The following is a 25,889-nucleotide window of genomic DNA, read 5'->3' as shown; positions in this document are numbered from 1 at the left end:
TGCATTTATCTGATTGGTCCTGAAGCTGAGCACCTTTGTGCATGTTTCTTGGCTGTTTGGATTTCTCTGGAGAAGAGAATCTTCAAGTATTTGTCAGCTGTACTACTGAGTTATTGGGCTTTTACTCACTGATTTCTGGTAATAAGACCCTAGACTTGTATAGGTTTTGGGTGCTAGAAACATTCTTTCCCATTCTGTCATTTTGTCTTTTTTTTCTTTCTTTATGGTTTGTGTGTGTTTTTGAGTAGATTTTGTTTTTTTAGAGAAGTTTCAGGTTCACAGCAAAATTAAGCAGAAAGTACGGAGTTCCCATACACCCTTGCCCCCAAACATGCACAGCCTCAATCACTATCAACATCCCACACTAGATCATGTGCTACATTTGTTATAATCAATGAAGCTACATTAACAATATTATTTACCAAAGTCCATAGTGTTCACTAGGGTTCACTCTTGGTGTTGTACATTCTGGATTTAACAAATGTATAATGACAGCTATCTGCAATTGTAGTATCATACAGAATAGTTTTGCTACCTTAAAAATCTGCCCACACCCCTCCTACTCCCCCAACCCCTAACAACCCCTGATTTTTTTTTTTTACTGTCCCCCTAGCTTTGCCGTTTCCAGAATGTCATGTAGCCTTTTCAGATAGGCTTCTTTTATTTAGTAATATGCATTTAATTTTCCTCCATGTCTTTTTTGTGGCTTGATAGCTCATATTTGTAATTACTGAATAATAGCCCATTGTAGGGATATACCAGAGATTGTTTATCCATGCACCTGTTGAAGGATGTCTTGGTTGCTTCCAAGTTTGGCAATTGTGAATAAAGCTGCTATAAATATATATGTGCATATTTTTTTGTACTTACGTTTTCAACTCATTTATAAACTTATTTTTTTTAAGATTTATTTATTTATTTGAGAGAGCGAGAGAGAGAGAGTACATGAGACAGGGGAGGGTCAGAGGGAGAAGCAGGCTCCTCGCTGAGCAGGGAGCCCGATGCGGGACTCGATTCCGGGACTCCGGGATCATGACCTGAGCCGAAGGCAGTCGTTTAACCAACTGAGCCACCCAGGCGCCCTCAACTCATTTAAATAAGCACCATGGAGCATGATTGCTGGATCACACGTTTAGTTTTCTAAGAAACTGCCAAACTGTCTTCCAGAGTGGCTGCACCATTTTGCATTCTCACCAGTAGTGAAGGAGAGTTCCTGTTCCTCCTCACGCTTGTTAGCATTTGGTGTTGTCAGTGTTTGAATTTTGGCTCGTCTGATATCTTCATCGTGTTTTTTTATGATGTTCTTAATTTTAATGGAGTTGACTTTGTGAATCTTTTCCTTTGTAATTAGTGCTTATTGTGCCTAAAGAAATTCTTCCTCACAGAAAGCTGTGAATATATTTTCCCATCTTCTAAAAGCTTTCTAGATTTGCCTTTTATATTTCAGTCTTTCATCTGCCTGAAACTTCTTTCATTCTTTCTTTTTTAAAGATTTTATTTATTCATTTTATTTTAGAGAGAGAGCACTTGCATGCATGAGCCGGGGAAGTGGCAAAGGGAGAGAGAATCTCAAGCCAGCTTCACCCTGAGCACAGAGCCCGATGTGATCCCACAACCCTGAAATCATGACCTGAGCTGAAACCAAGAGTTGGACACTTAACTGACTAAGCCACCAAGCACCCTGAAATTTATTTCTATGTACATCTAGATCACTTTATTGTGACCTTGACAATGTTAAGTCTTCCAACTATGAACATGGGATTTTCCCCATTTATTTAAATCTTTTTTAATTTCTTTCAACAATGATTTGTAATTTTCAGAGTATAAGAAATCAAAAGAGAAATCAGAAAATACTTTGAGATGAATGAAAATGAGGCACACATATAAAAACTTATAAAATACAGTGAAAGCAGTGTTTAGAGGGACATTTATAACTGTAAATGTCTATACTAAGAATGAAAAAAGTCTTATAAAAATTAATAAAGGGGGGGCACCTGGGGTGGTTCAGTCTGTTAAGGGTTTCAGCTCAGGTCATGATCTCAGGACCCGTATTGAGGTGGGGGGGCTGGGGGGCTCAGCGGGGAATCTGCTTCTCTCCTCTCTCTCCCTCTGCCCCTCCTCCCTGCTCGTGCTGCTCTCTCTCAAATAAATAAATAAATAAATCATTTAAAAAATTCATAAAGGGAAACCTCACTAAAGTGGGGTCAGGAGCTTAGACAGGGGGAGCCAATCACTCACCATCAGTTACAGGAGGAATTTTCAGTTGCAGACTCCAAAAGAAGTGTCATTTATGGACCTCAACAAAAGAATCATCAACAAGAAAGAATCAGCAATTACAAGCCCCAATAGGGAAAGATGTACATTGAAGCTCCTTTAAGACATCAGTCACCCCTGCAACTCAGTCAAAAAGAAACCCTCATCACCCTGTACTCTTGTTTTTTCTCCAATGGCCTTTTTGTTCAAAACAACACCTCCTAACTTCCTCCTTCATCTCCATAAGATAAAGCTCTTCTCCTTTGTTTGTTGGACTTGCCTAAGGTTTTGCCTTAGCTTGCATACCTCAAATTCCAATTCTCTGTTATTCTTTTCTTTTTTAAGTTTTGATTTGTTTTTCTGGTAATCTCTACACCCGATGTGGGGCTTGAACTCATGACCTGAGATCAAGAGTCACAGGCTCCATGGACTGAGCCAGCCAGACGTCCCAATTCTCTGTTATTCTTTTTTTTTTTTTAAGATTTTATTTATTTATTTGACAGAGAGAGAGAGACAGAGAGAGAGGGAACACAAGCAGGGGGAGTGGGAGAGGGAGAAGCAGGCTTCCCGCAGAGCAAGGAGCCCAATGAGGGGCTCGATCCCAGGACTGAGATCATGACCTGAGCCGAAGGCATTTGCTTAACGACTGAGCCACCCAGGTGCCCCTGCTATTCTTGAATAAACCCATTTTTGCTGATAAACTAACGGACTATTGGATGCCTGGGTGGTTCAGTTGGTTAAGCGTCTGCCTTTGGCTCGGGTCATGATCCTGGGGTCCTGGGATCAAGTCCCGCACATCAGGCTCTCTGCTCAGTGGGGAGCCTGCTTCTCCCTCTCCCTGCCGTTCCCCCAGCTTGTGTGCTCGCTCTCTCTCTCTAATAAATCAATAAAAATCTTTAAAAAAAATAAAAGGCATCCAGATTGGGAAGGAAGAAATAACAATCTCTATGCCCATATGACATAATTTCATACATAATAAATCCTAAGGAATCCACTAAAAAACTACTGGAACTAATAAATGAGTTCAGCAAAGCTGCAGGATACAAGATTAACACACAAAACTCAATTGTATTTTTATACACTTTCAATGAACAATCAAAAATGAAATTAAGGGGGCGCCTCGGTGGCTCAGTCATTAAGTGTCTGCCTTCGGCTCAGGTCATGATCCCAGAGTCCTGGGATCGAACCCCGCATCGCATGGGGCTCTCTGCTCTGCGGGAAGCCTGCTTCTCCCTCTCCCACTCCCCCTGCTTGTGTTCCCTCTCTCGGTGTGTCTCCGTCAAATAAATAAATAAAATCTTTAAAAAAAATGAAATTAAGAAAACAATACCATTCACAGTTGCATCAGAAAGCATATACGATTTTTCAAAAACTCATTACCTAACATCTAGTAGATCTCTTATTTAGTACAGTAGCTGGTCACCATTACTATCCCAACGGTGTTGTACTAGGGTACCTGTTTCTTAACCCCGCCCTCCTCTTCCCTCCGTCCCGCCCTCTCCCTCCGCCCCGCCCACCCCTTCCCTTCCCCTCCCTCCAGACCGCCCACCCCTTCCCTCCCCCTCCCTCCACCCCGCCCTCCCCTTCTCTCTCGTCCCACCCTCTCCCTCCGCCCGCCCTCCCCTTCTCTCTCGCCCCTCCCTTTCCCTCCGCCCCGCCCACCCCTTCCCTTCCCTTCCTCCGCCCCGCCTTCCCCTTCTCTGTCGCCCCCCTCCCTCCGCCCCCTCCCTCCGCCCCGCCCACCCCTTTCCTCCCTCGGCCCCGCCCACCCCTTCCCTCCTCCCCGCCCTCCCCTTCTCTCGCCCTCTTCTCCCTCCGCCCCGCCCTCCCCTTCTCTCGCCCCCTCCCTCCACCCCGCCCACCTCTTCCCGCCTCCTCTCTCCGCCCCGCCCCTTCTCTCTCCCCTCCTTCTCCCTCCGCCCCTCCCACCCCTTCCCTCCCCCTTCCTCCCTCCGCCCCGCCCCCGCCTTCTCTCGCCCCTCCCTCTCCCTCCGCTCCGCCCTTTCTCCCTCGGGGCTCAGTCGCCCGCGCTCTTTTTGCGCTCAGCCAGCGGCCCGCGGGCCGAGGGTCATGGGCGGCCTCTTGGGGCGCGCGGCGCTGCCGGGGCTGCTGAGCGGCCCGCGGGCCCCGGGCCCGAGCCTGCTCGCACGCCCGAGCTCGGGTGAGTGGCCCGCGACCGGCGAAGGAGGGAGGCGGGCGGGGGGGCGTAGCCCGGCCTTTGTTGGCGCGCGTGCGACCCCGTGGCTGCCTGATTCTGTAGATGGCCTCGGGTTCTCGCCGGGCGGGCCGGGGGCGCCCTGCACGTCTTTCCCCACGTCTCACTGTCCCCCGCTCCGATCCACCCACCGCCCCAGGTTGCTCGGGGGCAGGGGGCCCCTGAGGGCTCCAGAGCAGGAGGCCTGGTGGCCACAGTAGACAGTGGTGAGGGTCCCAGCGGACTGGGGCTGCTGGTGGTGGGGGGGAACATTTGGAGCAGATGAACACTCCCCACGGGGCCGCCGCCCTCGGGGTGTTTTCTCCAGGCCTTAACTCCGTCTGGTCCATCCCCGTCTGGGGTCCTAGGGCCCGTATCTGTAGCCGGTTCTCGCCCTGACTGCGGCACACAGGGCGCTCCCTGAGAGCCAGATGTCTTGGTGTTCCCAGCGCAGGAGGGAGTGAACTGCTATCTTCCGAGGGACAGGCCAGCTGGCAGCAGGCCAGGCTGCACGGAGCCCTAGGCACTGGGCTTTAGGGGCACAAACCAGCCCCCGGGGGCTTCCTGCGCTGGGCTTCATTCAGCCCTGAAGTGAAGTGGTGGGCGCCCACAGCCTGCGGTCCAGGCCCAGCACATCTTATGGGGTTGGGAAAGGGCAGCTGCAGACACCCCCGGGGACACTGGCCTGCCCTGGCTCTATCATTTGTCTTCCAGTTCTGCTCTCCCCCTGAGCAGAACTTGGCAGGACATCCAGGGTGTAGGCTCCTCTCAAAAGCACGTTTGGCCCTGGACCCAGGGCTGAGGGTCGGTGTAACTCTGTGGCCTGGGGCTATAAGGGGTGATGGTGCCTCCGGTCTTGCCGGCAGTGTCCCCTAGAGGACAGGACTGGGCCAGGGCTCAGTCCTGTACTTGGGTCCGGAAGCCGCTTGCCTTGAAACCCTCCAGCAGCACAGAGCTCCTCTGGCCAAGGAGGTTTTAAGTGGAGGAGCCCTCTAGAGTCTCCCCACCTGCAGACAGGAGCCCGTCTACCCGGCTTCTCAGTCCCTAGCTCCCTTGTGTCCTGCTGTGTGTGGCCCACCTGGGGGGGAGTGCACCGCACTACTCCCTGGCTCCCTGCCCTTCCTTCACCTCAGACCCACAAGATGAGCTTTGGGTCCTCCCTCATGGGGCAGGCTGGGAGTTCAGACGGCTAGGACAGGAGTGGAAAGCAAGGCCAACAACATGCTCTCTTTCCAGTGTGGCCTCTTTGGGCCTCTGTGTGGCCACTGAGCCCAGCTGTGCCTCCCCAGCTCTTGAAGATGCCTTCTCAGGGACATTGGATCCATCATGGGAGGAGCCATGGCCCCTCCCGACAGACTGGATGCACCAGGGGGCCCACTACCCTGTTGGTCCCTGAAAGGCAGAGTCATGCTGGGCCTTTGTTGGCTGTGGACCCTGCACTTCTCCCCTCCACGGCTGCTCTGGTGACCCCTGGGTTGTGGCAGGGGCATCCCGGTTCAGGGAGACGTGAAAGGGCGAGGCACCTGATTCCCCTTCTTCTAAAGGAGGGTCCTCCTGGACCCGGGAGCGGACCCTGGTTGCAGTGAAGCCAGATGGGGTGCAGCGGCGGCTTGTTGGGGATGTGATCCAGCGCTTTGAGAGGAGGGGCTTCAAGCTGGTGGGGATGAAGATGCTGCAGGTACCTGGGCTCTCGACCGGTGGGTGTCCTTGAGGGGGGTGGGGGGCTTCTCATGGACCTCAGCCCTTCATATCTCAGCCCTGTATCAGGAGGAGTATCCTGGTGTTGGCAGTAGAAGGAGGGGTGGGGAGGTATCTGCTGGTGTGCCAGCCCATGTAGGTGTTACTTGCCAAGTGCCCTGAAGTCAGGACACCATGATCACTGCCCCAGTGCCCAGCGGCTCCAGGGGCTCCTCTCACCCCTTGCCCCAATGCCACCCAGGCGCCAGAGAGAGTCCTTGCTGAGCACTACCATGACCTGCAGAGGAAGCCCTTCTACCCAGCCCTCATCAGCTACATGACCTCCGGCCCCGTGGTGGCCATGGTATGGCAGGCAGGGGCGGTGGAAAGGGTGGAGGGCCCTGGGCTGAGCCCAGAGCTGCTGAGTCCTTGGTGATCCCCACCTCTCCCAACCTCTTTTATCTCTGTGCTGCAGGTCTGGGAAGGCCCCAACGTGGTCTGCTCCTCAAGGGCCATGGTAGGACACACCAACTCAGCTGAGGCTGCCCCTGGCACCATCAGGGGGGACTTCAGCATCCACATCAGCAGGTCTGGGGGCCCTGACACACTCAAGCCACTGGAGCTGATGGGCCAGCTCATTAGGGTTGAGGAGGGTCTGAGTGTGGGGTGGTAGTCTGCTCCTAAGGCAGACCCATGGGACCTGGGCATCTCGCTGGGCCACAGTAAAGCCACAAGAGATTTTCCATGCTGGGATGTCACACATGGGAGGTGATAAAGCATTCTCTATGCATTGTGTGTGTACTCTTTCATCATTTCCTATTACCTGACTCTGTCTTGCCAGACACCCTGAGGGGTTGGCATGGGACAACTGGTGGGAACATGAGGCTCCCAAAAATGGTCTGGGTTGGTCATGAGGTTGTGGGTAAGAGGCCAAGATCAGGCTGGAACCAGTCTTCCAGTCCTGTTCTTGCTTTCTCCTCTGCTCAATGCCGGGCTTGCTCTTCTTGATGGTCAGTGATTAGCAGATAGTTCCCGGGACCCCCAAGGTGCACACTGAAGTCTGTGCCTTACTTTTGCTGCTTATCATTTGGCACAGGAACATCATCCATGCCAGCGACTCCGTGGAGGGGGCCCAGAGGGAGATCCAGCTATGGTTTCAGAGCAGTGAGCTGGTGGACTGGGCAGACGAAGGCCACCAGAGAAGCATCTACCCACCCTGAGCACTCAGGCTGCCCTCAGCCACCCCAGCAGCCACCCAGGATCAACTACCTCTGTCGTCCAGAACTTGAGCCCACACCCATGGTCTGCCCTTCTGTCCCAGACCACCTCCCTGTCTACCTTCTGCCCCACCCCAGCCCAGAGGGGTTGAGCAACCAACTTTATGTGCCTTTTAGTATCCTAAGCCAGTAAGAAATCGGACCAAATCCTTTCTGTACCAAAGTGCCAGATAACTTTGGGGCGTCTCCAAAAGTGTGTAGTGTAACCTCCCTTCCCCCAAAGGGGGGTGGGACATTAAAATTTGCTGTGTTGTGTAGGGGGGTGGATCGTTTATTACAGTTTCTGCCATCTCTGAGGTAGGACTTTATGCAAAGTTGTAAGAGTTTGAGAGTAGAAATAAAGCTTACTCTCACACACCAGTAGGGGATCGATAACTTTGTTGAATGTATCAGACAGGCAGTGGTCCAAAGACCTACAGCCCAAAATGTGGGAGAATCCAAGCTGAGTCCCGGAGCTGGTGCTGCTTCAGCCCCCATTCATCTGATCATGCTGCATGAGGAGCTGCCTGCCTTGGGCAGGACTTGAGAGTGGCAAAAAGGGGTGATTATGGGGCCCGCTAAAACCACCCCTGGGGCAGAAGGCCTTTCATGGCCTCATATGGTGGAGACTGACTGGAGCTGCCTGTGTCCACTTATTTTCATGTTGGCACTATACACATCACACCTCACCCCAGTCCTCAGATGTGTCCCTGGTCACTTATCACGGGTACTGTACATTGCATATCATGACACCTGCTGCAGCCACCTTGGTCCTCACTTACTCTACTTTTTGACATCTTTAAGATTATTTATTTATTTATTTATTTGACGGAGAGATAGAGCAGGAACACAAGCAGGTGGAGTGGGAGAGGGAGAAGTAGGCTTCCTGCTGAGCAGTGAGCCCGATGCAGGGCTCGATCCCAGGACCCTGGGATCATGACCTGAGCCGAAGGCAGACGCTTAACAGCTGAGCCACCCAGGCGCCACCTTTTTGACATCTTTATAAACGATGCCCTGATCCTGGATTCACAGCACCTGTTGCTACCTGTGCCTCCACGTGATGGCACCGATGAAGTGCCCTGACTTTCTTAATCGGTCATCAAACAGGTCATTTTAGGAATTGGCACTGGGGTTGGCCGCGTGAGGGGAAGGCTTTTCTTAGGGAACCCCCCCTCCCGCCTCATACGCCTGCGCGCGCCGCGACCGAATTCTAGTCCCAGCAGGCGGCGCGGCAGCGGTGAACAGAAAATCCTAGGAGGAGCTAGGGCCGCTATGGGCGTGGCTAGCAGGCCGTGGGCCGCTGTGGGAGGAGCGTCACTGGAGGAACAGGTGGGGGCTGTGGGCGGGGCGTCCAGGGAAGAACAAGAGGCAGCTGTGGGCGGGGTTCGTGGGGCGGTCGGGTGCCGTGGGCGGGGCGTCCTGGGAGGGACCAAGAGGAAGCTGTGGGCGGGGCTAGCGGGGCGTCCTGGGCGGAACAGGAGACCGCTGTGGGCAGGGCGTGATGGGAGGAACAGGAGGCGGGTGTGGGCGGGGCTAGCGGGGTGACCTGGGAGGAACCAGGAGACCGCTGTGGGCGGGGCGTGCTGGGAGGAACAGGAGGCAGCTGTGGGAGGGGCTAGCGGGGCGTCCTGGGAGGAACCAGGAGACCGCTGTGGGCGGGGCTGGCGGGGCGTCCTGGGCGGAAGAGGAGGTGGCTGTGGGCGGGGCTAGCGGGGCGGTCGGATGCCGAGGACCCGCTGGCTGGATCTCGGTCCTCCCCAGTTGTAGGGCGCTGACGGCTTGAGAGCGCGGCGGGTCTCGGAGGCCCCGCTGCTGCCGGATTCGGGCAGGTCCCTACTGTCTTCGCCACCCCCGGCCCGCACCGAGAGCCATGGCCCAGCCGCCGCCCGACGTCAGTGAGGACGAGTGTCTCCCTGAGTACCGCCATCTCTTCTGCCCCGACCTGCTCTGGTGAGGGCCGAGTTGGGGGCTCCCGAGGCGGGGGCTGCTGCCTCTGCAGAAGTGGCTTGGGAGCTGCGGTTTTACTGGGATGTGTGCGGACCCCGTGCCTGGCGGCCGGACCGTCCAGATATCTAGGTAGTCCTGGGGACGCAAGCGCTCTGGTATTTTAACCTTTGCAGTGTTGGGAGCACGTTTTGTCTTGGTCAGTGGGGGCGGGTGTTCCCAGGGGTAGTCCTGGGAGGGTGGGAGTGAGGGGCAGGTGGAGGAAGGCTTGTATGTCTTGAGAACCTTTCTCACCTAATTGATAACCTCATTATTATTTCCAAGTAGGCTCCATGCCCAACGTGGGGCTTGAACTCATGACCCTGAGATCCAAAGTTTCAGGGTCTATTGACTTAGCCACTCAGGCGCCCCTTAACTGATAACTTTCTGAATAGAGCTTTTTAGGTTGAAATAATTTTTCATGAAGACCCAGAAAGCCTAGGAATGCAGGCTTTAAAACGCAGCGTTTCATTTTCTTACAAAAGTCATCATGTTTTCTTGTCAACAATTCAAATCTGATAGAAGTGCCCAGTGAACAGGGTCAAAGTCTTCAGAGAACCACTGGCTTCCCCCCACCCCTAAGTCAACAGGGATCTCTCCCTCTCCTTTTCTTTAAATTTCAAGACTTTTATTCTGACTGTTCCTTTTTATTTTTAAATATATATATATTTTTAATAAAGATTTTATTGATTTATTTGACAGAGAGAGACACAGTGAGAGAGGGAACACAAGCAGGGGGAGTGGGAGAGGGAGAAGCAGGCTTCCTGCTGAACAGGGAGCCCGATGCGGGGCTCGATCCCAGGACTCTGGGATCATGACCTGAGCCGAAGGCAGACGCTTAACCGACTGAGCCACCCAGGCGCCCCATTTTTAAATATTTTTAAATAATATATCTTTTTAAAATTTAAATTCAATGAACATATAGTGTGTTAATAGTTTCAGAGGTAGAAGTCACTGAGTCATCAGTTCATATTAACACCCAGTGCTCCTTACATCATGTGCCCTCCCCAATGTCTGTCACCCAGTTACCCCATCCCTCCACTCCCCTCCCCTCCAGCAACCCTCAGCTTGTTTCCTAGAGTTAAGAGTCTCTCATGGGTTGTCTCCCTCTCTGATTTTGTCTTGTTTTATTTTTCCTTCCCTTCCCCTATGATCCTCTGTTTTGTTTTTAAATTCCACCTATCAGTGAGATCATATGGTAATTGTCTTTCTCTGATTGGCTTATTATGCTTAGCATAATGCCCTCTAGTTCCATCCATGTCGTTGCAAATGGCAAGATTTCATTTTTTTTACATTATTAAATATATATATACATTTTAAGATTTATTTATTTTATTTATTTTATTTGTTTTTATTTATTTTTAAAGATTTTATTTATTTGACAGGGAGAGACACAGCGAGAGAGGGAACACAAGCAGGGGGAGTGGGAAAGGGAGAAGCAGGCTTCCCGCTAAGCAGGGACCCCGATGTGGGGCTCGATCCCATGACCCTGGGATCATGACCTGAGCCAAAGGCAGACGCTTAACGACTGAGCCACCCAGGCGCCCCTATTTTATTTTTTTTAAAGATTTTATTTATTTATTTGACAGAGAGAGACACAGTGAGAGAGGGAACACAAGCAGGGGGAGTGGGAGAGGGAGAAGCAGGCCTCCCGCCCAGCAGGGAGCCCAATGTGGGCCTCGATCCCATGACCCTGGGATCATGACCTGAGCCAAAGGCAGACGCTTAACGACTGAGCCACCCAGGCGCCCCAAGATTTATTTATTTTATAGAGAGAAAGAGATAGCATGCACATGCATGCCTGTGTGCATACATGAGCAGGGGTAGGGCAGGCAGAAGGAGAGGGAGAGAATCTCAAGCAGACTCCCCGCTGACAACCCTGAGATCATGACCTGAGCCAAAATCAAGAGTCAGATGCTTAACTGACTGAGCTACCCAGGCACCCCATATATTTAAAACCAGTATGGAAATCTTTGTTTTTTAATGGAATACTATGCCATTTATATTTATGGTAATTAATGATATAAGGGTTTCATTTTTTTGATGGCTGCATAATATTCCATTGTATATGTACATATCCGTTGATGGACATCTGGGCTCTTTCCATAGTTTGGCTATTGTGGACATTGCTGCTATGAACACTGGGGTGCATGTGCACCTTTGGATTACTACATTTTTTTTTCTTTTTGAAGATTTTCTTTATTTGACAGAGAGACAGTGAGAGAGGGAATACAAGCAGGGGGAGTGGGAGAGGGAGAAGCAGGCTTCCTGCTGAGCTGGGAGTTCTATGTGGGGCTCGATCCCAGGACACTGGGATCATGACCCCAGCTGAAGGCAGATGCTTAACGACTGAGCCACCCAGGCGCCCCGATCACTACATTTCTATCTTTGGAGTAAATACCTAGTAGTGCAATTGCTGGGTCATAAGGGAGCTCTACTTTCAACTTTTTGAGGGACCTCCTTACTGTTTTCCGGCTGCACTGGCTTACATTCCCACCAAGAGCGTAGGAGGGTTCCCCTTTCTCCACATCCTTGCCAACATCTGTCGTTTCCTGATTTGCTAATTTTAGCCATTCTGATCCGTGTGAGGTAGTGTCTCATCATGGTTTTGATTTGTATTTCCCTGATGCTGAGTGATGTGGAGCATTTATTCATGTGTTTGTTGGCCGTTTGTATGTTTTCTTTGCAGAAATGTCTGTTCATGTTTTCTGCCCATTTCTTGATTGGATTATTTGTTCTTTGGGTTAGTTCTTTTTTTTTTTTTTTTTTTAGATTTTTTAATTTTCCAGAGGGGGGGAGAGAGAGAGAGAGAACACAAACAGGGGGAGCGGCAGGCAGAGGGGGAAGCAGGATCCCCACCGAGCAAGAAGCCCGATCAATGCGGGCCTCTGGAATCATGACCTGAGCCAAAGGCAGGTGCTTAACTGACTGAGCCACCAGGGGTCCCTAGTTCTTTTTTTTTTTAAATTTGTGTGTTTGTGTGTGTGTGTGAGAGAGAGAGAGAGTGAGAGCGTGCGTGAGCACACAAGCAGGGGGAGCGGCAGGCAAAGGGAGAAGCAGGCTCCCCACTGAGCAAGGAGCCTGTCGCAGGACTCGATCCCAGGACCCTGGGATCCCGACCTGAGCCAAAGGCAGATGCTTAACCAACTGAGCCACCCAGATGCCCCTGATAAGTTCTTTATAGATCTTGGATACTAGCCCTTTATTTGATATGTCATTTGCAAATATCTTCTCCCATTCTGTCAGTTGTCTTTTCGTTTTGTTGACTGTTTCCTTTGCTGTGCAGAAGCTTTCTATCTTGATGAAGTCCCAATAGTTCATTTTTGCCCTTGCTTCCCTTGCCTTTGGCGATGTTTCTAGGAAGAAGTGGCTGCAGCTGAAGTCGAAGAGGTTGCTGCCTGTGTTTTCCTCTAGGATTTTGATGGACTCCTGTCTCACATTTAGGTCTTTCAACCATTTTGAGTCTTTTTTGTGTGTGTGGTGTAAGGAAATGGTGCAGTTTCATTCTTCTGCATGTGGCTGTCCAGTTTTCCCAACACAATTTGTTGAAGGGACTGTCTTTTTTCCATTGGACATTCTTTCCTGCTTTGTCGAAGATTAGTTGACCATAGAGTTGAGGGTCCATTTCTGGGCTCTCCATTCTGTTCCATTGATCTATGTGTCTGTTTTTATGCCAGTACCATGCTGTCTTGATGATTACAGCTCTTTAATAGAGCTTGAAGCCAGGCATTCTGAGGCCCCCAGCTTTGGTTTTCTTTTTCAACAATCCCCTGGTGATTCGGGGTCTTTTTTGGTTCCATACAAATTTTAGGATTATTTGTTTCAGTTCTGTGAAAAAAGTTGATGGTATTTTGATAGGGATTGCATTGAATGTGTAGATAGCTCTAGGTAGCATAGACATTTTCACAATATTTGTTCTTCCAATCCATGAGCATGGAACATTTCTCCATTTCTTTCTTTTTTTCTTTTTTCTTTTTTTTAAAGATTTTATTTATTTTTTGACAGAAAGAGAGACAGTGAGAGGGGGAACACAAGGAGGGGGAGTGGGAGAGGGAGAGGCAGGCTTTCCGCCGAGCAGGGAGCCTGATGCGGGGCTTGATCCCAGGACCGTGGAATCATGACCTGAGCCGAAGGCAGATGCTTAATGACTGAGCCACCCAGGCACCCCATTTCTTTCTTTCTTTTTTTTTTTTTTTTAAAGATTTTTTATTTTATTTATTTGACAGAGAGAGAGACAGCGAGAGAGGGAACACAAGCAGTGGGGGAGTGGGAGAGGGAGAAGCAGTCTTCCCGCTGAGCAGGGAGCCCGATGTGGGGCTCGATCCCAGGACCTTGGGATCATGAACCGAGCCAAAGGCAGACGCCTAACGACTGAGCCACCCAGGCGCCCCATTTCTTTCTTTTTTAAAAAAGATTTTATTTATTTGAGAGAGAGAGCATGAGCAGAGGCAGGGGTAGAGGGAGAGGAAGAAACAGATTCCCCGCTGAGCAGGGACCCTGATGTGGGACTCAATCCCACGACCCTGGGATCATGACCTGGGCCAAAGGCAGATGCTTAACCGACTGAGCCACCCAGGCACCCACGTTTTTCCATTTCTTTGTGTCTTCCTCTATTTCTTTCATGAGCGTTCTATAGTTTTCTTTTTCTTTTCTTTTTTTTTTTTTAAAGATTTTATTGATTGGGATGCCTGAATGGCTCAGTCAGTTAAGCATTTGCCTTCAGCTCAGGTCATGATCCCAGGGTCCTGAGATCGAGCCCCACGCGGGGCTCTCTGCTCTGTGGGGGGCCTGCTTCTCCCTCCACCTTGTGCTCCCCCTGCTTGTGCTCTCTCTCTGTCAAATAAAAAAATAAAATCCTTTAAAAAATAAAGATTTTATTGATTTATTTGAGAGAGAGGGAGCACAGAGGGAGTGGGAGAGGGAGAAGCAGACTCCCTGCTGAGTAGAGAGAGCCTGATGTGGGGCTTGATCCCAGTACCTTGAGATCATGACCTGAGCTGAAGGCAGACACCCCAGGTGCCCCTCTATAGTTTTCTGAGTACAAATCCTTTACCTCTTTGGTTAGGTTTATTCCTATGTATCTTCCAGTTTTTGGTGCAGTTGTAAATGTGATGGATTCCTTAATTTCTCTTTCTTCAGTCACATTGTTAGAGTATAGAAATGCAACTGATTTCTGTGCATTGATTTTATATCCTGCCATTTTGCTGAATTCCTGTATGAATTCTAGCAAGTTGGGGGTGGAACCTTTTGGGTTTTCTACATAGGGTATCATGTCATCTGCAAACAGTGAGAGTTTGACTTCTTTGTGGATTCGGATGCGTTTTATTTCTTTTTGTTGTCTGATTGCTGAGGCTAGTACTTCTAGTATTATGTTGAACAGCAGTGGTGATAGTGGGCGTCCCTGTCGTGTTCCTAACTGTAGGGGAAAAGCTCTCAGTTTTTCCTCATTGAGGTTGATATTCGCTGGGGGCTTTTTGTATATGGCTTTCATGATATTGAGGTATGTTCCTTCTATCCCTACACTGTGAAGAGTTTTAATCAAGAAAATTTGCTGTACTTTGTCAAATGCTTTTTCTGCATCTATTGAGAGGATCATATGGTTCTTGTTCCTTCTTTTATTAATGTAGTGTATCACATTGATTGATTTGTGGATGTTGAACCACCCTTGCAGCCCAGGAATAAATCCCACTTGATAGTGGTGAATAATCCTTTTAATGTACTGTTGGATCCCACTGGCTAGTATCTTGGTGAGAATTTTTGCATTCATGTTCATCAGGGATATTGGTTTGTAATTCTCCTTTTTGGTGGGGTCTTTGGTTTTGGGATCAAGGTAATGCTAGCCTCATAGAAAGAGTTTGGAAGTTTCCTTCTGTTTCTATTTTTTGGAACAGTTTCAGAATAGGTATTAATTCTTCTTTAAATGTTTGGTAGAATTCCCCTGGGAAGCCATCTGGCCCTGGGCTTTTGTTTGTTGGGAGATTTTTGATGACTGCTTCAATTTCCTTGCTGGTTATGGGTCTGTTCAGGTTTTCTATTTCTTCCTGGTTCAGTTTTGGTAGTTTATACATCTCTAGGAATGCATCCATTTCTTCCAGATTGTCTAATTTGTTGGCATATAGTTGCTCATAATGTTGTATTTCTTTGGTGTTGGTTGTGATCTCTCCTCTTTCATTCATGATTTTATTTATTTGATCCTTTCTCTTTTCTTTTTGATAAGTCTGGCCAGGGGTATATCAATCTTATTAATTCTTTCAAAGAACCAGCTCGTAGTTCATTGATCTGTTCTACTGTTCTTTTGGTTTCTATTTCATTGATTTCTGCTCTGATCTTTATTATTTCTCTTCTCCTGCTGGGTTTAGGCTTTATTTGCTATTCTTTCTTCAGCTTCTTTAGGTGTAAGGTTAGGTTGCATATTTGAGACCTTTCTTGTTTCTTGAGAAAGGCTTGTTTTTGAAGATTTTATTTATTTATTTATTTATTTATTTGACAGAGAGAGTGAGAGAGCACAAGCAGGGGGAGTGGCAGGCAGAGGGAGAGGGAGAAGCAGGCTCCCCACTGAGCAAGGAGCCCAACACAGGGCTCGATCCCAGGGCTCTGGGATCATGACCTGAGCTGAAGGCAGATGCTTAACCGACTGAGCCACCCAGGTGCCCCTCGTGAGAAATGCTTGTATTGCTATATAATTCCCTCTTAGGAACGCCTTTTCTGCATCCCAAAGGTTTTGAACAGTTGTGGTTTTATTTTCACTTGTTTCTATGATTTTTTCAAATTCTTCTTTAATTTCCTGGTTGACCCATTCATTCTTTAGTAGGGTGCTCTTTAACCTCCGTGTATTTGAGTTCTTTCCATATTTCCTCTTGTAATTCAGTTCAAGTTTCAAAGCATTGTGGTCTGAAAATATGTAGGGAATGATCCCAGTCTTTTGATACCGGTTGAGGCCTGATTTGTGACCCAGTATGTGACCTGTTCTGTAGACTGTTCCATGTGCACTCAAGAAGAATGTCGATTCAAAGCCCTTATTTCCTTGTTGCTCTTTTGCTTAGATGATCTGTCCATTACAGTGAGTGGAGTGTTAAAGTCCCCTACTATTATTGTATTAGTACCAGTGTGTTTCTTTAATTTTGTTATTAATTGGCTTATATAATTGGCTGTTTCTATGTTAGGGGCATAAATATTTACAATTGTTTCTTGTTGGATAGACCTTTTAATTATGATATAGTGTCCTTCCTCATCTCCTTAAAGTCTTTGACTTAAAATCTAATTTGTCTGATATAAGGATTGCTACTCCAGCTTTCTTTCTTTTCTTTTTTTTTTTTTAAGATTTTCTTTATTTATTTGTCAGAGAAAGAGAGCATGTGCTCTCTCGAGAGCAAGCAGCAGACAGAGGGAGAAGCAGGCTCCCCACCAAGCAAGGAGCCAGATGCGGGGCTCGAACCCAGGATCATGACCTGAGCCGAAGGCAGACACTTAACCATCTGATCCACCCAGGCGTCCCAACCCCAGCTTTCTTTTATGTCCATTAGCATGATAGTTCTCCACCCCCTCACTTTCAATCTGGAGGTGCCTTGGGTTTAAAATGAGTCTCTTGTAAGCAGCATATCCATGGGTCTTGTTTTTTTATCCAGTTTGGTCCCCTGTGTTTTTTGGTTGGGGCATTTAGCCCATTTATATTCAGGGTAACTATTGAAAGATATTAATTTAGTGCCATTGTGTTACCTGTAAAGTCATTGTTCCTGTAGATTGTCTCTGTTCCTTTCTGGTCTGTGTTGCTTTTGGGCTCTCTGTTCGCTTAAAGGATCCCCTTTAATATTTCTTGCAGGGCTGGTTTAGTGATCACAAATTCTTTTAGTTTCTGTTTGTCTTGGAAGCTTTTTATCGCTCCTTCTATTTTGAATGACATCCTTGCTGGATCAAGTGTTCTTGGCTACGTATTTTTCTCATTTAGCGCCCTGAATATATCATGCCAGTCCTTTCTGGCCTGCCAGGTCTCTGTGGATAGGTCTGCTGCCAATCTAATGTTTCTACCCTTATAGGTTATGGACCTCTTGTCCCAAGCTGCTTCCAGGATTTTCTCTTTGTCTCTGAGATTTGCAAGCTTCACTATTATATGTCGGGGTGTTGACCTGTTTTTATTGATTTTGAGGAGGGTTCTCTGTGCCTTCTGGACTTGATCCTTCCCCAGATTAGGGAAGTTCTCAGTTATTATTTGCTCCCATATACCTTCTGCCCCTCTCTCTTTCTTCTTCTTCTGGGATCCCAATTATTCTAAGATTGTTTCACTTTATGGTATCCCTTATCTCTCAAATTCTCCCCTCGTGATCCAGTAGTTGTTTATCTCTTTCTCAGTTTCTTTATTCCCCATCATTTTGTCTTGTCACTAATTCTGTCTTTTGCCTCATCTATCCTAGCAGTTAGAGCCTCCATTTTTGGTTGCATCTCGTTAATAGCCTTTTTTGATTTTGACTTGTTTGGATTTTAGCTCTTTTATTTCTCCAGAAAGGGATTCTCTAGTGTCTTCTATGCTTTTTTCAAGCCTAGGTAGTATCTTTATAATTGTCATTCTGAACTCTCGTTCTGACATCTTACTTATGTCCACATTGATTAGATCCCTGGCAGTGAGCACTTCCTCTTGTTCTCTTTTTTGAGGTGAGTTTTTCCATCTTGTCTTTCTGTCCAGAGAAGAATAGATGAAAGAGAGAACAAAATACTAAAATGGCAACAATGACCCCAGAGAACTATGCACTAAATAAATCAGAAGAGACCCAAAACTGAGAAAAAAAAAAAAAAGAATGAGAGAGAGAATATCATCAGACAGGTGAACAGAACAGAGCAATACACTGGACCCTGTGTTTATTTTGGTCTGTTTGTTAGAAACTAGGGACCTATCTCTTTAAAGTGCCTCCTGTTTTCTTAGGGACAAAGTGGCCTTCATCCCAGGTGGCGGCTCTGGGATCGGGTTCCGGATTGCTGAGATTTTTATGCGGTGAGCACTGCTCTGGGTACTCTGTGCACTCCCACCCCCTGAAACTCGCCCCACCTTGCATGGACCCTGTTGGATCCCTGGGCAAGAGGCTGGTGGGTGGTAGGAACTCCTCTAGGCAACAGGCCACCAGAGAGCATCTGAAAGGCGTCATATGCTTTCCTGGAGGACGCAGGACTCTAGGGTCTCCTCCTAGAGGTTAGTTGAGACTGTGGCTCTGGCCTCAGCACCCCCATTTGTACAAAGAGGAAGGGTTCAACAGGTTGAGGTAACTCTACTGCCAAGCTCCCTAGGGTCTTGCCAAGCCAGGGTCAGGGTGAGCCAAGTTGACCCCAGCAGTGTGCAGAGCACAGTGTCTCTTGAGACACAAGATCTGTGACCTTATGTCCAGGTCAACTGCTTGTGACCCCCACTGAGGAAAGGGCCAGAGTTAGGCTGGGGTTGGGGGAAAGAGGAAGCCTGTTGATATCCTATCGAACCCTTCCCAGTTTTCTCCAGGCCCCCACTTTTCTTTTCTTTTCTTTTCTTTTTTTAAGATTTTATTTTATTTATTTATTTGAGAGAGAGCACAAGAGGAGGTAGGGTCAGAAGGAGAAGCAGACTTCCTGCCCAGCCGGGAGCCTGATGCAGGACTTGATCCCGGGACTCCGGGATCATGACCTGAGCCAAAGGCAGTCGCTTAACTGACTGAGCCACCCAGGTGCCCTGGGCCCCCACTTTTCATACCAGAGAGGTAGGTCTCACTAGATGAGATTTGGGGATTCATCCATTCCAGGTGAATTCATTTTCCAAGCTGGTGGCTGTGTGCATGCTGCTTCTCTGAGCATGGCCAGCTGTGCTGAGGGTCATTTTGAGGATTAGGTGGGACCTGCTTAGCAGGTGGTAGACACTGTTGTTACTGTGACGCCGAGTTTGTGAGGCAGGGCAGGCACCCTGGCCGCAGAATGGGCCCTCCCTATTCTTCACTCCAACCTCATAGGGAGAGGCCAGGGGGACCCAGCAGGCCCCATGCAGGTGCCTGGGCTGTGCGTCTGAGGCTCCAGCCGCTTCAGTGCTGTGCACATGGTGTTTGGGGCAGGGCCCACAGCTCTGTGTGGCTGGGATACCCTGTGCCAGAGAGACCCAGACAAGACACCCCCGGGTGAGCACCAACGGTGCCGCTCTGCTTTGCTCAGGCCCCTGTGTTCTTTGCAAGCTGTGCCTTTGGACACAGCCTAAGAGACCCTTGGGGGAAAGGAGCTGTGCCTAGAGTGGGCAGGAGGCCACCTGGGGGTGCCCCTGGCACCGTGCCATCCTCACACCTGCACTCTGGCTTTGCAGGCACGGCTGCCACACAGTCATCGCCAGCAGAAGCCTTCCAAGAGTGTCAAAGGTGAGGGGGTCTTTCCTGTGTCCACCCCATCCATGGGTGGCTCTGGGGGGTCCTGAGGCTCAGAAGATGGTGACACCAAAACCTGCCCCTTTCCCAAATGTGGAGCTTCAGTGCAAGTGGCCTCCCAAGGATATCCCAGGCTTCTTCCAAAGTCTCATTATTGTGAGGAGGCTCTCACGTTGGGTGGGACTATGGCCCCAAGAGAGATCCCGGCTCATAAGGATTTTGAGGGTGGTTCGCATGTCCCGTCCACCTGGGAGGAGACTCTTACCACTGCCCCAGCTGGTCTCTGGGCAGGGACTGGAAGTCAGCTGGAGCTGCCGTTGACCCACGGCCAGGGACCAGTGGCCTGGAGGGTAATGTGGAAGGAGGATCCGGGGGCGAGGGGAAGAGAGTGTCGCCTAGGGCTGCGGCACAGCATGGAGTGGCCACTTACCAGCTGTGCCTTCCAGAGTGGGGTCCAGCGTCACCTGGACACATCACCCTCGTCAGGTCCGGAAGCCACAGGGCTGCTGGCCACCTCTCTTTTTGTCTGGCTTCCAGGCTGCGGGAAAGCTGACTGCCGCCACTGGCCGGCGGTGCCTCCCTTTATCTCTGGACGTTCGGGCTCTCCCAGCCGTCGCAGCTGCCGTGGACCAGGCGCTGAAGGAGTTTGGGAAAATCGACATTCTTGTTAACTGTGAGTGGCTGATGGGTGAGGCCTGGGGGCTTCTGATGGGTCGGCCTCAGAACTCCCGTCCTGGGCCCCAGGCTCCGTCTGGGTCAGTGCAGTCATGGCTCAAGTGGACATCCTGGGAACTCCGCCTACTCAGAGTCAGGGTACTCTGATGTCCCAAAATTCTCCCCTTAAAAGAAAAAAAAAGGAATAGACTTAATTTTTTTAGTAGAGTTTTAGATTTACAGAGTAATTGAGCCGCTAGTACCTAGAATTCCGTGTATCCCCACACACAGTGCCCCCTGGTGTGGACAGCTTGCATTTGTAGGAGTTGATGAACCAGTATGGTCCATGCTGTTAACCTCAGTCTGCGGTTTACATCAGGTTCACTCTTTGTTGAAATTCCCTTTTAAAAACACAGGCTGTATTGATTTCCTGCAGCTAACAAGGTACCACGAGCTGAGTAGCTTAAAACAATAGAAATACGTTCTCTCATACTTGTGGAGGTCACAAATCCCAAACCAAGGTGGGGTCACCCTCCCAAGGGTCCAAGGGAGGATCTGTTCTGGGCCTTTCTCTCAGTTTCTGGTGTTGCTGGCAATCCTTGGTACTCCTTGGCTTGGGGCGGGATCACTCCAGTCTCTGCATGGCCTCCCCCATGTGTCTCTGTGTCTTTTCTCCTTTTCTTAGGAGGACACCAATCCTTGGATTTAGGCCCCCCTAATCCCGGGTGACCTCATCTTAATTCAATTGCATCGCAAAGATCCTATTTCCAAATAAGGTCGCATTCACAGGTACCAGGGATTAGGACTTTAGCATGTCTTTATAAATTATTATTATTATTTGAAGATTTTATTTCTTTGAGAGAGAGAGAGAGAGAGAGAGCATGAACAGGGGGAGGAGCTGAGGGATAGGGAGAAGCAGACTCTTCACCCCTATTATTATTATTATTATTTTAGATGTGGGGAGGAGAGAGAGTCTTAGGCAGGCTCCATGCTCAGTGCAGAGCCCGACCCGGGGCTCAATCTCACAACCCTGAGACCATGATCTGACCTGAAATCAAGAGTTAGATGCTTAACTGACTGAGCCACCCAGGCGCCCCTTCAGCATATGTTTTTGAGGGACGTAATTCAACCCATGATATCCATCCTACCCTATCATTCAAGCATTTACCCAAGTGCTTGGGCCCCTTCCCTGTCCGGCCTGGACCACCCTGAGGGTCCATGTGTCCTAAGTGCCTGGGGCTCCAGCACCAGCCATTGTCCTCTTGCATACTGCAGGTGCAGCTGGAAACTTCCTGTGCCCTGCCAGCGCATTGTCCTTCAATGCCTTTAAGACCGTGATGGACATCGACACCTTGGGCACCTTCAACACATCTCGTGTGCTTTATGAAAAGTTCTTCAGGGTGAGTGTTCTTTCTCCCTGGGAGACGTCTCCTCTGGCCACCCACTCACTACACTCCCCCGTGTGTTACAGGACCATGGAGGGGTGATCGTGAACATCACCGCGACCCTGGGTACCCGGGGGCAGGTGCTTCAAGTGCATGCAGGCTCTGCCAAAGCAGCTGTGGGTACGGGCACCCCCTCTGGTCTGCCTGCCTGGGCTCCCTTTAGGTCCCTCTCCTGCCTGTCCGTGGAAGCCAGCAGTGTCCTAGTGAAGTTAAGCCCAGTGGTGGGCAGTGGAGAGGCCTGGCCCTGAGCCCCAACTCACACCCGAGCCACCCCAGAAAGCAGAGTAGCCCCGCACTCCCCTCATGCCTGGCTGCCTTCTCTGTAGATGCAATGACACGGCACTTGGCTGTGGAGTGGGGTCCCCAGAACATCCGTGTCAACAGCCTCGCGCCTGGCCCCATCAGTGGCACAGAGGGGTTCCGGCGGCTGGGTAAGCCTCTTGGGGAGCCCCGTGCCCCACAGTGCCTCCATGGGACCCTCTCCCACCTGGTTGGGACAGGCCCAGGAGAAGGACCACTTCCTCATGGCTCCCAGGGCTGGCAAAGAGGCTGTCTCCAAGCCAAGTCTTGGCCATTCTTGGGGAGTGCACCTGTGATAGACTAATAGTTGGCCAGACATGGACAGCTGCTCCTTGGAGGTAGAGGCCGCAGAGCTGCCGGCCTTGACACGTGAGCCAGACACAAAGGGGGGCACCCATGAACGCCTCCACAACCTTGACGGGGTGCGTGTCAGAGCCCTGTGTTTGCTCTGTGGCCGTGGCCATACCTTGCTGTTCCTGCCCTGCTGGGATGGTGCCAACAGTGCCTCCCAGTGTTCCTGGATGTGGTTTAGGGAGAGCTGGGCAGAGGAGAGTGGAGGGCCCTCGTCCTAGGGCTCACGGGGCTGAGCCTCCTTCTGCCCTTCCAGGTGGCCCCCAGGCCAGTGCCGGCACTAAGACTCTGGCCATCCCCCTGCAGAGGCTGGGCAACAAGACAGAGGTCGCCCACAGCGCACTCTACCTGGCCAGCCCTTTGGCATCCTACGTGACGGGTGCCGTGCTGGTGGTTGACGGTGGGGCATGGCTGACATTCCCCAATGACATCAAGTTGCTGGACAATTTCGCATCCTTCTCTGCGAAGCTCTAGGTGATGTGCCGCTCTCACCTTCTGGGGGTCACCTCTGTCCTTGGGCCCCTTCCTGAAACCCCCATCCAGGGGGCTGATGTTGACTGTGTTGGGCCCTGATGTGTCTCCCCTGAATCCCTTGGGTGTATTTTTAGACATGTTTTGGGCACTTTTGGGTTTTGACTACCCCAACATACCAAACCATATTAGGGCAGGGCTGAGGAGGAGTCTTCTTGAGCAGATGGGTGGTGCTGGGAGGGGCCCCAGCCCAATGTAGCTGCCCCGCAGACCTCAGGGCCTCCCTGTAAATCAGGATCCGCAGCAGCTGGGAATCCCTGTCTTTGGGAGCTCCACTGGGTGTCCTCTCTGGAGCCTGAGGGCCTGCTGGGCCCGTGGGGATAGGGCGAGGGTGCCATTGCTCTCTGCCTTCCACTTTTCTCCCACTGATCCTGGTGCTGGGGCCAGCCTGTGAGGGCTGCACACCCTACTTCTCTGAGCAGCAGATTCCTCTGAAGAAGGCAGAGGAGGTGTTGGGCCTCTGAGCTCCTCTGTCCCCCAGACCTCTTGGGTCCCCATTGCGGGCCGGTGGCAGAAACACTCTAGGGCCATGGCTGGCTCCCATCCTGTCTCTGAGGGGTGGGTGTGGTGGAGGGACACTCCAGGAGCTCACAGCATATGGTCACACCATGAAGCCATGGTGGGAGCAGGTTTCCCTGGAGCAGGTGGGTTTGTTGGTGGACACAGGTGATGCCGAGAAGCCCCTCTTCTGAAGCCCTCTGTGGTTTGGTTGTAGGCCGACCTGTCTCAGTGCCCGTGGGATGTGGGCGGCGGGACAGCGGGAGGGTGTGGGCCCCAGGCTGGCCCCCCAGTCACTGGGATGAGGAATGCTCATCTTGGGGAGCTCTGGGAGATTGCGGAAGGGGCTGACACCCCCCCGGAGATGCACAAGGCCCGGCTGCCTGCTGATGTGGGCACTGATGTGGACCTGCAGCTTTCTTCCTACCCTAGACTGGCCACTCAGGGGTGCTGCCCAGGGGATGTGCAGGAGGCAGAAGCTGGTGCCCCTCGGCCTTCCCCTGTGACCTTGGCATCTGCCGGAATTTCTGACAGGCACAGGACGGCTGAAGCAAAGGAGCCATTCTGAAGGGAAGCTGGTCCACAGTCCCCCTGGGACTCCTCCTGCAGTGCTCCTCCCACGACTGCCTCCCACCACAAACTGGACAGTCTCAGCAGCATCTAAACCAGAGACTGGCCCCTCCTCTGGGAACTGTGCTGTGTCCACATTCCCTCCCCATGGCCCCGTCTCCCGTGCTCAGGTGGGAGTGACCGGGCAGTGAGGCCATCTGCTCACCTGGATGTCTGCCAGGGGGACTGTGACATTCTGGAGTTCCCTCTGGAGTTGACCTGGGGTCTGCGGCTGTCCCCCCTGTCTGCCCTGTCTTGCCCTGGCCTGGGAGGCCTTTGTTGTCCTCCTGCCTGTGTCCCCTGGGTGCCCTGAGGTGGCCCCACTGCCTGGCTGCAGAAACCGGGGCATCTCAGGCTCCCTGTCTTCCCTTCCTGGCTCTTCCACTTGGGGATCTTACTCCACAAGGGAAAGCCAGACCAGAGAGGCTAGAGAAGCAGGTTTGATCCCTCCCAGCCCAGGCCTGGGGTCCTGGATCTCCTCACCAGAGTGTTGGGCTGCAGATGGGATCCCTTGGCCGGGGGACATCCATCCCTCTCAGCCATTGGTGACATGGACCGGGTTGTCTTCCACCTGCCCTGGAGTCTGTCCTTTGCTGGGACATCCCCGTGGACTTAGTCCTGCACCATTCCAGGCCTGACTTTCTAGGCCCTCCACCTGGCACACAGCCCTCTCCTCCCTGTCTGTACCACCGGTTGGCATAAGCATAGGTCCTAGCATCTTGCCAATAAATGCATTTCCCTAAAAAATATTCTTTTTACTATGAGACAATTTACTGGACTTTGCAAAAGTTTGTAGAAGGAAAAGGAAGACACTTGAATCACCAGTGTGATGCAGTCATTTCAAGATGGGGATGTTTCCTTTCTGTCTTTTTTCTGCGAGGAGTTTAGAAACCTCTTCCCCCTGGTACTTGAGGCCCCCATCCTCGGCCAGGTGGAGCCCACCCTGAGGCAAGGGGAGGCCGTCTGCTTCCGTGGTGGGGGGGTCTATGCTCAGACCAGCCAGGTCCCCGAGGGGGCTACGTTACCCCACAAGGTTCTGGTCTGCTCCCAGGTTGTTGTGGTCGTGATTAGAGGATGGAGCTTGAGCCCCTGCCCCAGATGCCACGTTCACATGTTCCTTGTCCCAGTCCCTTCATTCTATGAAGAGACCCTCCCTGCCTTCGAGAGTGCACGGGGGGATCCAGGGCAGCCGAGAAGCCACCTGGCAGAGGGGTCCCTGCACTTGCTATTTAAAGGTGCTTCATGGGGCACCTGGGTGGTTCAGTCAGTTGAGCGTCCAACTCTTGATCTCAGCTCAGGTCTTGATCTCAGGGTCGTGAGTTTAAGTCCCACATGGGGCTCCATGCCGGGTGTGGAGCCTACTAAAAAAAAATAATGATAATAAATAAAGTAAAGGTGCTTCTTGTCACGGAGAGCAGAATGTGGTGGCATCAAGTCCATCAGCAAGGAGAGAGATGGGTCCTTCTCACGCTCCTGGGTGGGAGTAGTTACTGGGGAGGGTGGCCAGTGAGAGACAGGCTGTCCTCAGAGCCGCCAGTCTGGGCTGCCGCCTCTTCCTGAAGAAGGCCCTGGGGGCTGCCAGAGGTAGGGTGACAGCCAGGCTCTGCTGCTTTTGAAGCTTGGGTGGCACAGTTGAGGTAAAAACACTGCCCCAGGGGGTCTGGTTAAGAAAGGCTGCCTGCTGGGACTGCACAGTGACTTCGTGCTGGGAGGACCGAGTCTGGAAAGCAGGTTGCAGGAGCGGGCCTTCGATTCCGGCCTCAGTCAGCTTCTCCAGAGA

The 25,889-nt window shown here is 50.9% G+C and overlaps 2 protein-coding genes across 4 annotated transcripts; both read left to right on the top strand.

The window, feature by feature from the left end:
• The first annotated feature begins 4,262 nt into the window (after nt 1-4,262).
• Nucleotides 4,263-7,761, top strand: NME4 (NME/NM23 nucleoside diphosphate kinase 4). The gene is made up of 5 exons (XM_036083503.2): nt 4,263-4,414; nt 5,992-6,125; nt 6,387-6,488; nt 6,600-6,712; nt 7,221-7,761. Exons 1-5 carry the CDS (start codon nt 4,324-4,326, stop codon nt 7,342-7,344), a joined length of 564 nt encoding a protein of 187 aa, XP_035939396.1. The 5' UTR covers nt 4,263-4,323; the 3' UTR covers nt 7,345-7,761.
• A 1,303-nt stretch (nt 7,762-9,064) lies between these two features.
• DECR2 (2,4-dienoyl-CoA reductase 2) lies at nt 9,065-24,858 on the top strand. Of its 3 annotated transcripts, none has more exons than XM_036083498.2 (9): nt 9,065-9,330; nt 18,278-18,346; nt 19,664-19,715; nt 20,259-20,394; nt 21,651-21,775; nt 21,847-21,940; nt 22,147-22,251; nt 22,728-22,945; nt 24,035-24,858. In XM_036083498.2, exons 1-8 carry the CDS (start codon nt 9,251-9,253, stop codon nt 22,943-22,945), a joined length of 879 nt encoding a protein of 292 aa, XP_035939391.1. In that variant the 5' UTR covers nt 9,065-9,250; the 3' UTR covers nt 24,035-24,858. The 3 variants fall into 3 exon arrangements, with proteins under 3 accessions (XP_035939391.1, XP_035939392.1, XP_077931164.1); XM_036083499.2 differs by having other exon boundaries at nt 23,933-24,858; XM_078075038.1 differs by lacking the exon at nt 18,278-18,346.
• Nucleotides 24,859-25,889: the final 1,031 nt, after the last annotated feature.

The sequence above is a fragment of the Halichoerus grypus genome, chromosome 6 (genome assembly GCF_964656455.1).
Source record: "Halichoerus grypus chromosome 6, mHalGry1.hap1.1, whole genome shotgun sequence".
Taxonomy (NCBI): Eukaryota; Metazoa; Chordata; class Mammalia; order Carnivora; family Phocidae; genus Halichoerus; species Halichoerus grypus.
This window is presented reverse-complemented; position numbering and strand designations above follow the sequence as displayed.

Bases quoted from the DNA above. Each gene is read 5' to 3' on its own strand.
- NME4 (XM_036083503.2), top strand. From the start codon at position 4,324: ATGGGCGGCCTCTTGGGGCGCGCGGCGCTGCCGGGGCTGCTGAGCGGC. The intron at 4,415-5,991 runs GTGAGTGGCCCG...CTTCTTCTAAAG, and splicing joins GCTCGCACGCCCGAGCTCGG to GAGGGTCCTCCTGGACCCGG. The intron at 6,713-7,220 runs GTCTGGGGGCCC...CATTTGGCACAG, and splicing joins TTCAGCATCCACATCAGCAG to GAACATCATCCATGCCAGCG.
- DECR2 (XM_036083498.2), top strand. From the start codon at position 9,251: ATGGCCCAGCCGCCGCCCGACGTCAGTGAGGACGAGTGTCTCCCTGAG. The intron at 9,331-18,277 runs GTGAGGGCCGAG...CTGTTTTCTTAG, and splicing joins TTCTGCCCCGACCTGCTCTG to GGACAAAGTGGCCTTCATCC. The intron at 22,252-22,727 runs GTAAGCCTCTTG...CTGCCCTTCCAG, and splicing joins AGAGGGGTTCCGGCGGCTGG to GTGGCCCCCAGGCCAGTGCC.